Raw genomic sequence first — 12556 nt, 5'->3', positions numbered from 1 at the left:
TACATTACGTCACCCGTACCAGTTATATAATTTGCTTTAAAACAGATTTTACTGAGTGTGTTCGTGACAGCCAAAGTGTGTGTGTGCACATGAGGTGCTGTTATTTCAATAAATCTAAAAACACTAATTAAAGCCAAAATCGAATTAGTTGTTGTTCTGTCTGCGGGCAAAGCAAAGGTCTTCCTGTGTGAGTTTGGTAGCGTTCATGGTTGTTATATTACAGTCATTCCTGAACAGTCTCGGGCAGACGGTTTATGAGCGATCAATGTGTTTGCATCCGGGTATTGTGAGTTAAATGTTCCAGTGCTATTGGGGGGGTTGCAAACACCAATCTGATTATTCTGGGGGGTTGCGACTGAAAAAGGTTGAGAACCACTGACCTAGATCACACACAGGATGGATGAGATGGTAGTTGTCTTCACTCATGGCTAAATTTATTTGTCTTTTTTGGGGGGATTTTTCCCTCTTTTTCTCCCCAGTTGTATTCGGCCAATTACCCCTCTCTTCCGAGCCGTCCCGTTCATTGCTCCACCCCCTCTGCTGATCCGGGGAGGGCTGCAGACTACCACATGCCTCCTCCGATACATGTGGAGTTGCCAGCTGGTTCTTTTCACCTGACACGAGGAGTTTTGCTAGGGGGATGTAGTGCATGGGAGGATCACACTATCCCCCCCCAGTTCCCTTCCCCCCCGAACAGGTGCCCCGACCGACAGCAACCAGGACACACACCCACATCCGGCTTCCCACCCACAGACACGGCCAATTGTGTCGGTAGGGACGCCCGACCAAGCCGGAGGTAACACAGGGATTCGAACTGGCGATCCCCATGTTGGTAGGCAATTGAAGAGACCGCTTCACTACCTGGATGCCACCCATGGCTAAATTTTCACCCAAAGCAAAAGTCATGTTCTTGTCTGAGAATTATCCAGGGTAGTAAATGAATAAACCTGAATGCCCATCATTATCCATTTAACTGTGCAAAAAAACAGAAACAGCATAGAAACTGCTCATCTTTCACTCCTTAAACTCCGAAGATGTATATACACAAGAGACTGAAAGACACTTAAATCATGGCATTGATTTGCTGGCTACAATTAACATAGTGTTTCCCCTGTCCAGTCAGACACAAATTTAAAAAGCCAATAAAAATTGGTTTTCTCCCGCTGGCCGCCATCTCACATGAGTCTGGGATGGCCGACCCAGATCCATCTACGCCTTCTAGCCAGCAACATTGACTTGTGAGTCAATATCGGCGAAATTCTACTGGCTCAAGTGAAGAAAATCAAGGCAGCGGGTTGTTTAATGACAGGATAAATCCAGGAGGACACTTAAAGGAATTGATGCCCTGACGATAACAACAGAGCCAAAGCGCCTCAACCGTTTCATCCATCCGCTCCTGTAGCTGGATTATTAGATGGCTTGATCTACAGTACATGTGTAGGGCATTACCCCAGGATGAGATACATAAAAAATAAGCACTTTATTTCAATTATATCCAAGCCATTGGATGGTTGTAGTCCCTCTTTCGGTCACATATTCATTTATGTTTCTCACGGCACTGCGATTCTAAGACAACAGGACACGCAAGTTGTCATAGCAACACATACCATAAAAGACGGCAACTTTCACGCTTGCGATTTGATTGGATTAGCGGGTTAATGAGGCTGGGCGAATTTACACCTACTCTCAAAGACATTTAAAGGTCAAACTCGAACTCTGGCTGTGCTACATATGGTAATCATTCCAGTGTAATTATAAACTGTCAGTTACTGCAGATTATACTGACCACAGTATAATGTCATAGGGATCAAAAAATTATGACATCATCTAAATAGAAGTGAAATTCAAAATGGCATACTTCCTCTGTAATTAACATGAGGAGGTGAAACACAAAAGAAAAGCAGGAGGAAAGGAAGAGGAACGTATAGGTGTAGGAGGAGCAGAGGCAGTAACAGAGTTGGAGGAGGAGTTGGAATGAGCAGCGATGACAGCGAAGTACGGAAACGAGATGAGGTGGCATGAGAGAAGGGGGGAATGGAAGAAGGAAAAAAAATGCAAGATTACCAAGGAGGACGTATCGACCATACATAGGCAACCATTCGTCACAGAGGGCCAAGAGTATGCGGGTTTTCCTTCCAACCAATTACCTCGTATACCATGTAATTATACTGATTAATCTGTCCTCTTTGCTCCAGGGTGAAGATGCCTGTGGGCACTGTTCCCAGATTCATGACTTTCCCCCCTCTTTTTTCCCCCCCCTAATTGTATCTGGCCAATTACCCCACTCTTCCGAGCCATCCCAGTGGCTGCTCCACCCCCTCTGCTGATCCGGGTAGGGCTGAAGACTACCACATGCTTCCTCCGATACATGTTGAGTTGCCAGCCGTCTCTTTTCACCTGACCCACATCTGTTTTCCCACCCGCAGACACGGCCAATTGTGTCCGTTGGGATGCCCGACCAAGCCAGAGGTAACACAGGGATTCGAACTGGCAATCCCTGTGTTGGTAGGCAATAGAATAGACCGCCATGCCACCCGGACGCCCCCCAGATTCATAACTTTTGTGATCCTAACCTCAACTCCTAACCTCAACCCAATCCTTACCCTAACCTTAACCACTAGCAAATAGTGTCTAACCTTTACCGAAAAACACAAAAAACAAAAAGAAAAACAGAACGGGCTGTGTAGAAATAGTGCAGAAAATTGGTCTGGAACCAGTGTCAATGGCTAACTTCACCTTATACTGTCCTCTTTATTTGAAGGTCCACTAAGTAAGGGGTAATCCCTGACAAGATGTGCATTAAAGGACTTTAACAATGCAAAGAACCACCCTCCGATTCATGTTCGGTGATTCTTATAGTTAGTCACTAAGCTAAAGCTTTCTATGTTTACTGGGCCTGCAAATGAATTCATTGTGTTGCTATGGTTATGTACATAGCAACTTTGTGGCCAGTGTATCAATTTGGCACAGTGATTTGTAATTTGTGATATTGGGCTATACAAATAAAATTGACTTGACCTGACTTGATTAAACTTGAGCCAAATCACATGCACATTAAACCATCCGTGATATCATCTGGTGTAGAAACTGGTTGAAAGGAAAACCTGCATGCCTTTGGCACCCCGTGGCACACTCCATGGCACACTCCATGGCCTGTTGGTGTAGAGCAGCGTTTCTCAAACCTCTCCTAGCGGACCACTTGTCCTGCATGTTTTAGATCTCTCCCTGCTCCAACACAGCTGATTTAAATGATCGGTTTTGTTATTAGGCAGCTTCGGGAGCTCATAACAAGTTGATCATTTGAATCAGCTGTGTTGGAGCAGGGAGAGATCTAAAACATGCAGGACAAGTGGCCAGCCAGGAGAGGTTTGAGAAACACCGGTGTAGAGAATAAGGAGGCACGGTAGAGGGAAGGAAGCGAGGGAGACGGACAACAGGGAGGACGCCACAAGGAAGGGGAAGCAGCTGGAGAGGAGAGGAGAGGAGTATGAGCTGGTCTTCCAGGGGTGGGGAGACAGGCTCACATCCATGCCTCAGTGGGGAGATCAATCAACAGGCTCCAGGTGTCTGGTCCTGCTTGGACAGGATCAGCACAGCACAGATCAATGAGAGAGGCCCATAGGCCGTTTCTCTGGAGGAGACACTGCATTATAGACTGAACATAATCTTTAGTGGAGGGGTCAAGGGAATATGGATGGACAGGGGAGGGAGATTGGAGCTGGGAAGAGGGGGGATGGAGAAGGTCATAAAGGATGAAGGAAGGAAAACAAATAAAAAAACAGAGAAAGAACCCGAAACCGAAACAGGGAGATGGAAAGACGCAGTAAGTGAACAATCTAAATGCAAACACACAATCTAGATACAGTGCCACAGAGGAGCCACTTGAAATCAAAGCCACGCTTCTACCCAAGCGCTTGCACAGCTGTACAGATGTTAACCACCGAAAAGGTCTGCTCAGTGGAGAGAACAGGCTCATGTGTACATGTCTCTATCTGAGGCGCAAACACAACTTTAAAGCCAAAGCCATGAGCTCCACTTCTCTGTCTCCTATTTATCTCGACATACACTGCAGTGGTGAGTTGTTTGTTGCCCCTCCCTGATAAGAGAGTGAGGGGAGAAGTTGAAAATATGATACCTGAAAGCTCGCAGCCACGCACAACACGAAATCCCCTCCAAGTCTCACAAGATTTTGATGCTAACGTACGGTAGGGTGATGAAAGGAGGTGTTCCCATGAGAATGCCAATGAGAACGACGAATGTGCTGCTCCCTTGCATGGAAATAGAAATAGGAAACAGAGAAGCTGTGTATCCAGCCTGCAAATTTGTCTCCACATCAGTTATTCGCACAACTGCATCCATCCATCCATCCAACCACCTCTCAAATCCATTCATCCTTCCACGCATTGAGTTTTCCAAGGCTTTCCCTTGCCTCCCTCGTGCCAGCTGTAGGCCTCGGAGGTTGCATTTTTTGGCAGGTAAAACTGAAGAGCGTAAAAAAAAGAAAAGCGAGCGCGAGAGAGGCACGTGTTTTTGTTTTTTCTTGTAACGCGTTCTATTTGTATTTCGTAATCCCAACTTGCTCCCTCCGTAAACTGATCCAACAACAGAAAACGGTCTTCATGGAGAAAAGGGAAAAATGAAGCCGTGCACTTTTTACATTTTTTTTTATCTTATATCAAGCAGCAATAGGAGTAGAACTGGCTTGTTTGGCATCTAATCCTACTCCCCTTAGCAGTGTACAGATACCGCCAATGAAACACACTAACATTTATCTCTTTCCTTAAAGTGCTTTTTACTCCCATGACCTTTTCTGTGACCCTGCCCTCTAAAAATACTTAAAACACTTAACATTAAATCTGTTTGTGTCTCGTTCGGGGATTAATGTGTTGTCAGTGTGAGGCCGTGGACCAGCCAACTAACATCTCGCTCCACTCAGGATCCTGCTCTTAACACGGGGCCTTGCAGATACGAAAAACAAATGTGGCATACTGCAGTAAGTAGATATATGATGTGAAAATAGCTCAAGCCAAGTAGAACAGATAATTATTGCATCTCATGGGTCTTCCAATCCATCTGAATGGCAATCTCCAAGATAATTTTCCCGTTTAATAATAGAATACTCTTTATTAGTGATTTTGTACATGCATCCATCCATCCATTATCCAAGCTGCTTATCCGAATTCGGGTCACAGGGATGCTGGAGCCTATCCCAGCAGTCATCGGGTGGCAGGTGGAGAGACACCCTGGACAGGCCGCTAGTCCATCACAGCGCTGACACATTCACACGTAGGGACAACTCAGTATGGCCGATTCACCTGACCTACATGTCTTTGGACTGTGGGAGGAAACCGGAGCCCCCGGAGGAAACCCACGCAGACACGGGGAGAACATGCAAACTCCACACAGAGGACGACCTGGGATGACCCCCAAGGTTGGACAACCCCGGGCTTCGAACCCAGGACCTTCTTGCTGTGAGGCGACCATGCTAACCACTGCGCCATCGTGCCGCCCCATTTAATACATACATACATACATACATACATACAAATGAAATTTGTTCTTTGCATTTAACCCATCCTATTGTATAGGAACGGTGAGCAGCTGCCGTGGAGCACTCAGGGACCACCTCCAGTTCTTCTTTCCATTGCCTTGGTCAGGGGTACAGACAGGAGCATTAACCCTAACATAACATGCATGTCTTTTTTGATGGTGGAAGGAAACCGGGATGCCCGGAGGAAACCCACACAGACACGGGGAGAACATGCAAACTCCACACAGAAAGGAACTGGGATGGCCTGGGGTTCGAACCCAGGACCTTCTTGCTGTGAAGCAACAGCGCTAACCACTGGGCCACTGTGCCAGCCACCGCGCTTCATCTGACGAATTTTGAATCTTCAGTATGAGAAGGATGCGCAGCCCCAAGACCCAACTGGAGCTCTCTTCGCATGCTCTTATCAGCCGTCCACCTTTGCTGCACTCAGCGGGTGTCTCTGATGCCCAATGAATAGTGACCCACAGAGCGAGACAGAGGACAAGAGGGAGAAAGAAGAGAAAGAACAGAGGCAAGTACCACGTCTTGTGACCTTTTGACCTCCTGTCAGTTCGGGCATGGTGTGAGGCTCCCCCTTAGCCGCAACCAGTTCAGCTGGAAAACAGTTAAGGACTGGTCAGTGACTGAGCAGTGGGTCGGGTAAGACCAGAGCCAGTTATGGAATACAGCATGTGTGAATACAGCATGTGTGAATACAGCGGGGATTTTTACTCACTTCAAAAGGATGCCTTAAAGGATCGGAGTGTTCCTCCTGTGTAATTCAACCCCCACTATCTGTGATAAAGAGGATGAATATAAAGCTCGAGTACTTCTAAAGGAAGGAGAGGGAAAAGAGAAAATGTGTGTAAGTTTGTACAGGGGTGTGTTTTTAAGCGTCCATTTTGAGGTGCCTGTTGGTATGTTTGCAGGACTCTGTGCGTGTGTGCGTGTGTCTGTGTATGTGTGAGTACTGTATGCATATATGCAGTGTGTGTGTGTGTGTGTGTGTGTGTGTGTGTGTGTGTGTGTGTGTGTGTGTGTGTGTGTCACACGCGCGCATGCACACGTGTGTATGCGTCACAAAAATTAGTCCACTCTCTCCAGAAATAGTGTCAGGCAGTAGACGGGTGTCAAGCCGAGGCAGACCGTAGTGCGAGAGCCCTATTTGGGAATTTATAGCGGGTCCACAGTCTGGAGGCTCTGGCCTCTGTGGACCAACAGTGGGCTGACAAATACCTTAGGAGTGAAAGAGCGAAAGACAGAAAGCGCTGGAGCAGTCAGAAGATAAGCAATACTGGCCTGCAGCCTTAAAAAGCCTCATATAACTGAGCTGTCAGCATCACCAAGGTTGAAAAATGACAGGTGAGAATTCACTAGTGTAGGGTCATAGACAATTGTTAAAAGACTTGTGGCTGACAACGGGGAACTTTCACGCATACCATGATGCGTGAACTGCAATTATGTTCACTCATGGGAAACACGGCTTCAGCTTAAAAAAAGGACAGCCGACTATAAAGTGATGAATGAATTTAAAAGCTTGTTACCTTCTTGAGTTCAAATAATCAAAATGCTATTGGTGGTGGTGGTTGCCACTAGCGTTAAGCCTGGGACTAATGAAGTGACTATTTCCTTAGACTGTTATTAACTATTAAATTTGCAAAACTAAGGCTGTTTATTCCATATTCAACAGGCATGGGACATGATACAACATCAATAACCCTTTTTAAAATAAATATATTGATATTTTTCATTCAGCAGCATCGTGGCGCAGTGGTCAGTGCGGTCACCTCACAGCAAGAAGGTCCTGGGTTCGAACCCCGCGGTTGTCTAACCTTGGGGGTCGTCCCAGGTCGTCCTCTGTGTGGAGTTTCCATGTTCTCCTCATGTCTACGTGGGTTTCCTCCGGGGGCTTCGGTTTCCTCTCACAGTCCATAGACATGTAGGTCAGGTGAATCGGCCATACTAACTTATCCCTAGGTGTGAATGTGTATGTGTGTGTCGGCCCTGTGATGGACTGGCAGCCTGTCCAGGGTGTCTCCCTGCCTGCAGCCCAATGACTGCTGGGGTAGGCTCCAGCATCCTGTGACCCCAACTGGGATAAGCAGCTTGGATAATGGATGGATGGATGGATATTTTTCATTTACCTTAGTTCATAGTGGGCCTTGTAGCAAAGTGCACAAGGTCAACTGTTGTTATCCCCTGATGGTTTAACTACAACTGTGGTCCCAATGAACGTGCAAAAAGAAAAAGAAAAAGAAACTCGGACTGACCTCACAGCTTTACGTGAATTTACCTCCGATGTGGAAAATCAGATCAGCAAAGAGAAAAATCCACCCAACAAGTGCACTTCTGCACTGTGCACGACTACCAGCTGCAGTCAAGTCTTTCCTCTCTGACATTCTGGTGTGTTTAATTACGAGGGGAACCAAATAATAATGCTACCGTTTCCTTTTCAAAATGAGTGGCGACACACCTGTGAAAAGTGGCAGAAAACAAACAGTGCGAGCTCAGATATTTTGGAGTAGGGTGCTAGAGCCTCTGTGCCAAATGCCTCATGGGAGATCCGGTTCCCCTTGGCTGGAGGCCAGTGGAGCCGATCAGCCTGCAGGAAAGAAGTCAAGTCAACCAAACGTCACAAATGAGGCCACTGATTCAATGGCTGAATGTGGTGGCATGAGTCACATATTAACTGTATGCTTCCCAATAGCCTCTTCTGTTTTACATGCAGTCTATATTCCCTCTATCATTGTAATAAGATCACCTTTTTGACATGGGTGTATTAAAAGGTGAAGACGTTCACTTCGGTAAGGTTGGGTCAAAGCATAATGGGAAGATGCCCTTAAGCCAATACAGTGGCTGGATTCGGTCTTTAGGACTCGGCCTTTAGGATGTGATGAGGTTGGCTGATGGGGCCGTGTATATTTACTAGCTAGTTCATCTTCTGTACCCTTCCATCACACGAGGAAAAGGACCGTGGCAGCACTGTTGCCAGCTCCTCCTTGCCTTGCATTCCCCCATAAACTATCGGCAAGGCCACAGCAGACTGAGGTGGCCATATTTACAGCCCTGTACAGCCCTGAAAGAAATTGGAGGTTAACAATGAGGCCTGGCTGCTCTGGTTTATGAGCCACCATAAAATTGCCACTATGATTAAAATCTCTTGTCAGGTAAAAGACGATGGTTAGTCACGGTTTGACTGCCATCTCTGCTGCCACGGCATCCCTCGTTCTTTGTCTTTTGTCTGGACTTCCCTCGGTTTGTCCCAGCCTCTCTCCTCCCACCTCGCCCCATCTCCATGGCCTTACTTACCAGCCTTGTCTCACTGGCCTGCTAGAGCTTACTGTCATACCAGTGTCTGACACAGGGCACTGAGACATCCTGCCTTTTGTGTGTGTGTGTGTGTGTGTGTGTGTGTGTGTGTGTGTGTGTGTGTGTGTGTGTGTGCACGCAAGTTCGTTTGTGTGTGAGAACAGACAGCTAGGGGTCCATCTGTCTGTCTGTCTGTCTACTTATCTATCTATCTTCGACCCTTTTCATTTACCCTTATATGATAAATAAGTATCGTGTTCTACCAGCTCTACTCCTCTCTTCTCCCGTTGTTTTCCAGCCCTCTTCTCCCTTTGTTTTCCAGCCATCTGTCTCCCACAGAGCCCCATCCACACTCTCCTCCCTCCATCATTCCTCTCCGATCCTTCCTGCACTCCTAAACAGGTATAGGTGAGATGGCAAAAGGTCCTGTGGGAGCAATGTGCCACCAACAAGGAAAGGAGGGAACAGAGCACTCCATCTGAAACTCATCCATATTCAAGACACACAGGCACAAACACACACACACACACACACACACACACACACACACACGCATGCATGCATGCACATACACACACACACACACAGCCGTACATAAACATTTTCCCACCAAGTAGACATGCACACACAAAAGCAAGGACATACGTATACACAAAGACACACACCATGCCGACACAACCTAAGCCTGGGGACGGACAACCTGGCTGAACAGATTGGGAAAGGATTGGACATACTCTGTGACTGCAATACATGGACTTTTCTACTGCATCTGGCGTCACAGAGGCAATAGGAGAACATCGAGGCATATCCAGATCCAAGGTTTTCTTTAATTAAGGGCACACACACACACTGGAATAAAGGTTCCCCGACTGGATCAGGTGGTGAGGGATTTCAAACCTGAACCATCACACGGCACCAGGTACGTTTATTCCGACTATCCATCATGACAACCATATTTCAGCACCGCCCGATGACCTTACAACTGTTGTTTTGGCCTGAATCATGGCTATAATCGGCCTTAGAGATTAGCAGTGTGTGAGCAGCCCAGTGTGAGCGTGAAGGGTATCATCTGAACCAGCCCAGACTTTCTCTGCTCTCGCTCTCTTTCTCTCTGCTCTCTCTCTCTCTCGCTCACTCTTTCTCTCTTTCTCTTACTCTCTCGCTGTCTTGCTCTCAAACTCTCTTTCCCTCACTCTCACTCCCTCTGTCTCACTCTCTCTCACACTCTTTCAATTCAATTCAATTCAATATGTGCTTTATTTGCATGACATACGTTTGTGTAGCAATATGTATACACTCTCTTTCTCTCACTCTCTCTCACACACACATGCATACACACAAGCATAAACACACACACACACACACAGTAAATGGGCTGGGCCCTGTAAACGATGGTACGGAGCATCGACAGCTACATAAACTGATTCTGTCGTTTCAAGAGGAAAATGTCCGCTGCTCATTTCCTGCTCTGATTCACCAAAAAAGAGGGGGGAAAAAAATTTACTCTCACCGTTGCCCCCTTCTCGTCTGCCCCCCTCCCTTACTCCTCTCCTTACTCTTATCACTGAATTCCTTCCTTCTTTTCTTATGTCTCCGCTCTCTCGCTCTTTCTTCCTGCCCTCAGATGTGCTCAGATTAACACGGTGCCTCTCATCCCTCACGCTTCCTCTCCAAGCGCCTCTGTTTTCTGTGTAAGCACAGATAAAACAGGTGTGGACATGGACTGAGGGCTTTTATCTGAGCCAAGTGCCCTCCCCCTCACCATTAGCCACTCGGCTTTCTCTGTCGCTTCCACCATGTGTTCCAGGGAAGCACCCAGAAAAGAGAGAGAGCGGTGAAGGGCAGACAGATTAACATGATGCAAATGGGAGAGGGGCGCGTCAGGCAGAGGCTGAACACTTAGCACAGGTCTTATAAAACACCTGGCAAGCCGAGGCACTGACCTTCAAACACCTCAGCCTACCGCCTCACAAAACTAACCGTTACCTCAACTCTGACTAATCACCTCAAGTGTGTGTGTGTATGCATGTGTGTGTGCATGTGCACGCATGTGCGTGTGTGTGTGTACATGTGTGTGTGCGTGTGTGTATGCAAGAGAGAGAGTGTGTTTGTTGTTGTTGCTGTGTGTGTGCTTGTGTGTATATGTGTGTGTGTGTGTATGCATGTGTGTGTGCACGTGTGTGCGCATGTGTGTGCGTGCGTGTATGTTTGTTGTTGTTGCTGTGTGTGCACGTGTGTATGCATGTGTGTTTGTGTACATGTGTGTGTGCATGTGTGTATGCAAGAGAGAGAGTGCGTTTGTTGTTGTTGCTGTGTGTGTGTGCTTGTGTGTATGTGTGTGTGTGTGTGCGTGTGTGCGTGTGTGTATGCATGTGTGTGTGCACATGTGTGCGCATGTGTGTGTGTGTGTATGCAAGAGAGAGTGGGTTTGTTGTTGTTGCTGTGTGTGTGTGCAGGTGTGTATGCATGTGTGTGTGTGCACGTGTGTGTGCGTGTGTGTATGCAAGAGAGAGAGAGTGTTTGTTGCTGTCTGTGTGCTTGTGTGTATGCGTGTGTGTGTGCATGTGTATGCATGTGTGTTTGCGTGTGTGTGTGTACATGCGAGAGAGAGAGTGCGTTTATTGCTGTGTGTGTGCGTGTGTATGCATGTGCGTGTGCGTGTGTATGCATGTGTGTTTGCGTGTGTGTGTGTATATGCGAGAGAGAGAGTGCGTTTGTTGATGTGTGCGTGTGTGTGTGTATGCAAGAGAGAGAGTGCGTTTGTTGCTGTCTGTGTGCTTGTGTGTATGCGTGTGTGTGTGCGTGTGTGTGTGTGTATATGCGAGAGAGTGCATTTGTTGATGTGTGCGTGTGTGTGTGTATGCAAGAGAGAGAGTGTGTTTGTTGCTGTGTGTGTGCATGTGTATGCATGTGCGTGTGTGTGGGTGTTTATGCGAGAGAGAGAGAGTGTGTTTGTTGGTGTGTGTGTGTGTGTGTGTGTGTGTGTGTGTGTGTGTGTGTGTGTGTGTTGGGTACATATAGGTGTCCCTTCTGCGTGCCTGAGTGAGTGTTTGTGCCCCTAGAACTCAATAAAGTTATTCCATTTTCTTCAAGGGTGTCGATGAATCCTGTGTGCAGCTGGCCTCGGGACTCTGTGTTTCTATTCATCGACATCTGGGCAATTTTTTTTTCACCGTTTGAATTTTCCTCCATGGCAGCTTTAGTGGGCTGTTAGTGGGGCGTTAAACATTAGGGGAGTTAATGCTACATAAGAAAGAGGAGAATGCAAGAGAGAGAGAAAAATAGAAGGGGGGAGGGGGGGTTTGTGCTCCTGATCCAGATAAAGGAATATTAAACCTCTTTCTACCTCCCTCCCCTCACATCCCTCTGTCTCACATTGGGCAACACAACACACACATGTCTGAGCTGTCCGCTGCATTTCTATTGGGCCGTCAGGTTGAGGGGCATGACCTTTGCCGGTGACATTTCCAGCGCTGTAAAAAGCTCTGAGGACCTCGTAGCGTGGCCTCATGTTGACTAAAGCTTTCCATTATGGCCCCCTCCACTTACCTGGGATACTGGTGCTGACCGAACAAAACAACCTCTAGACAAGCAGAGCTTATATACACAACTTATACAGAGCATTCACATCAGTCACACACACACACACACACACACACACACACACACACACACACACACACACACACACACACACACACACACACACAATCTCTC

General features: G+C 47.1%; 1 protein-coding gene across 1 annotated transcript in view; it reads right to left on the bottom strand.

Moving 5' to 3' along the window:
• Nucleotides 1-12556, bottom strand: part of b4galnt4a (beta-1,4-N-acetyl-galactosaminyl transferase 4a) — a 283146-nt gene that overhangs the window by 151150 nt on the left and 119440 nt on the right. Inside the window, 1 exon segment of the mRNA XM_056282004.1 lies at nucleotides 8746-8780. Coding sequence (XP_056137979.1) covers nucleotides 8746-8780 — 35 coding nt within the window.

This window comes from Lampris incognitus, chromosome 6, assembly GCF_029633865.1.
Source record: "Lampris incognitus isolate fLamInc1 chromosome 6, fLamInc1.hap2, whole genome shotgun sequence".
NCBI classification, from domain to species: domain Eukaryota; kingdom Metazoa; phylum Chordata; class Actinopteri; order Lampriformes; family Lampridae; genus Lampris; species Lampris incognitus.
The sequence above is the reverse complement of the archived record's forward strand: the minus strand, read 5'-3'. Positions and strand labels throughout refer to the sequence as shown.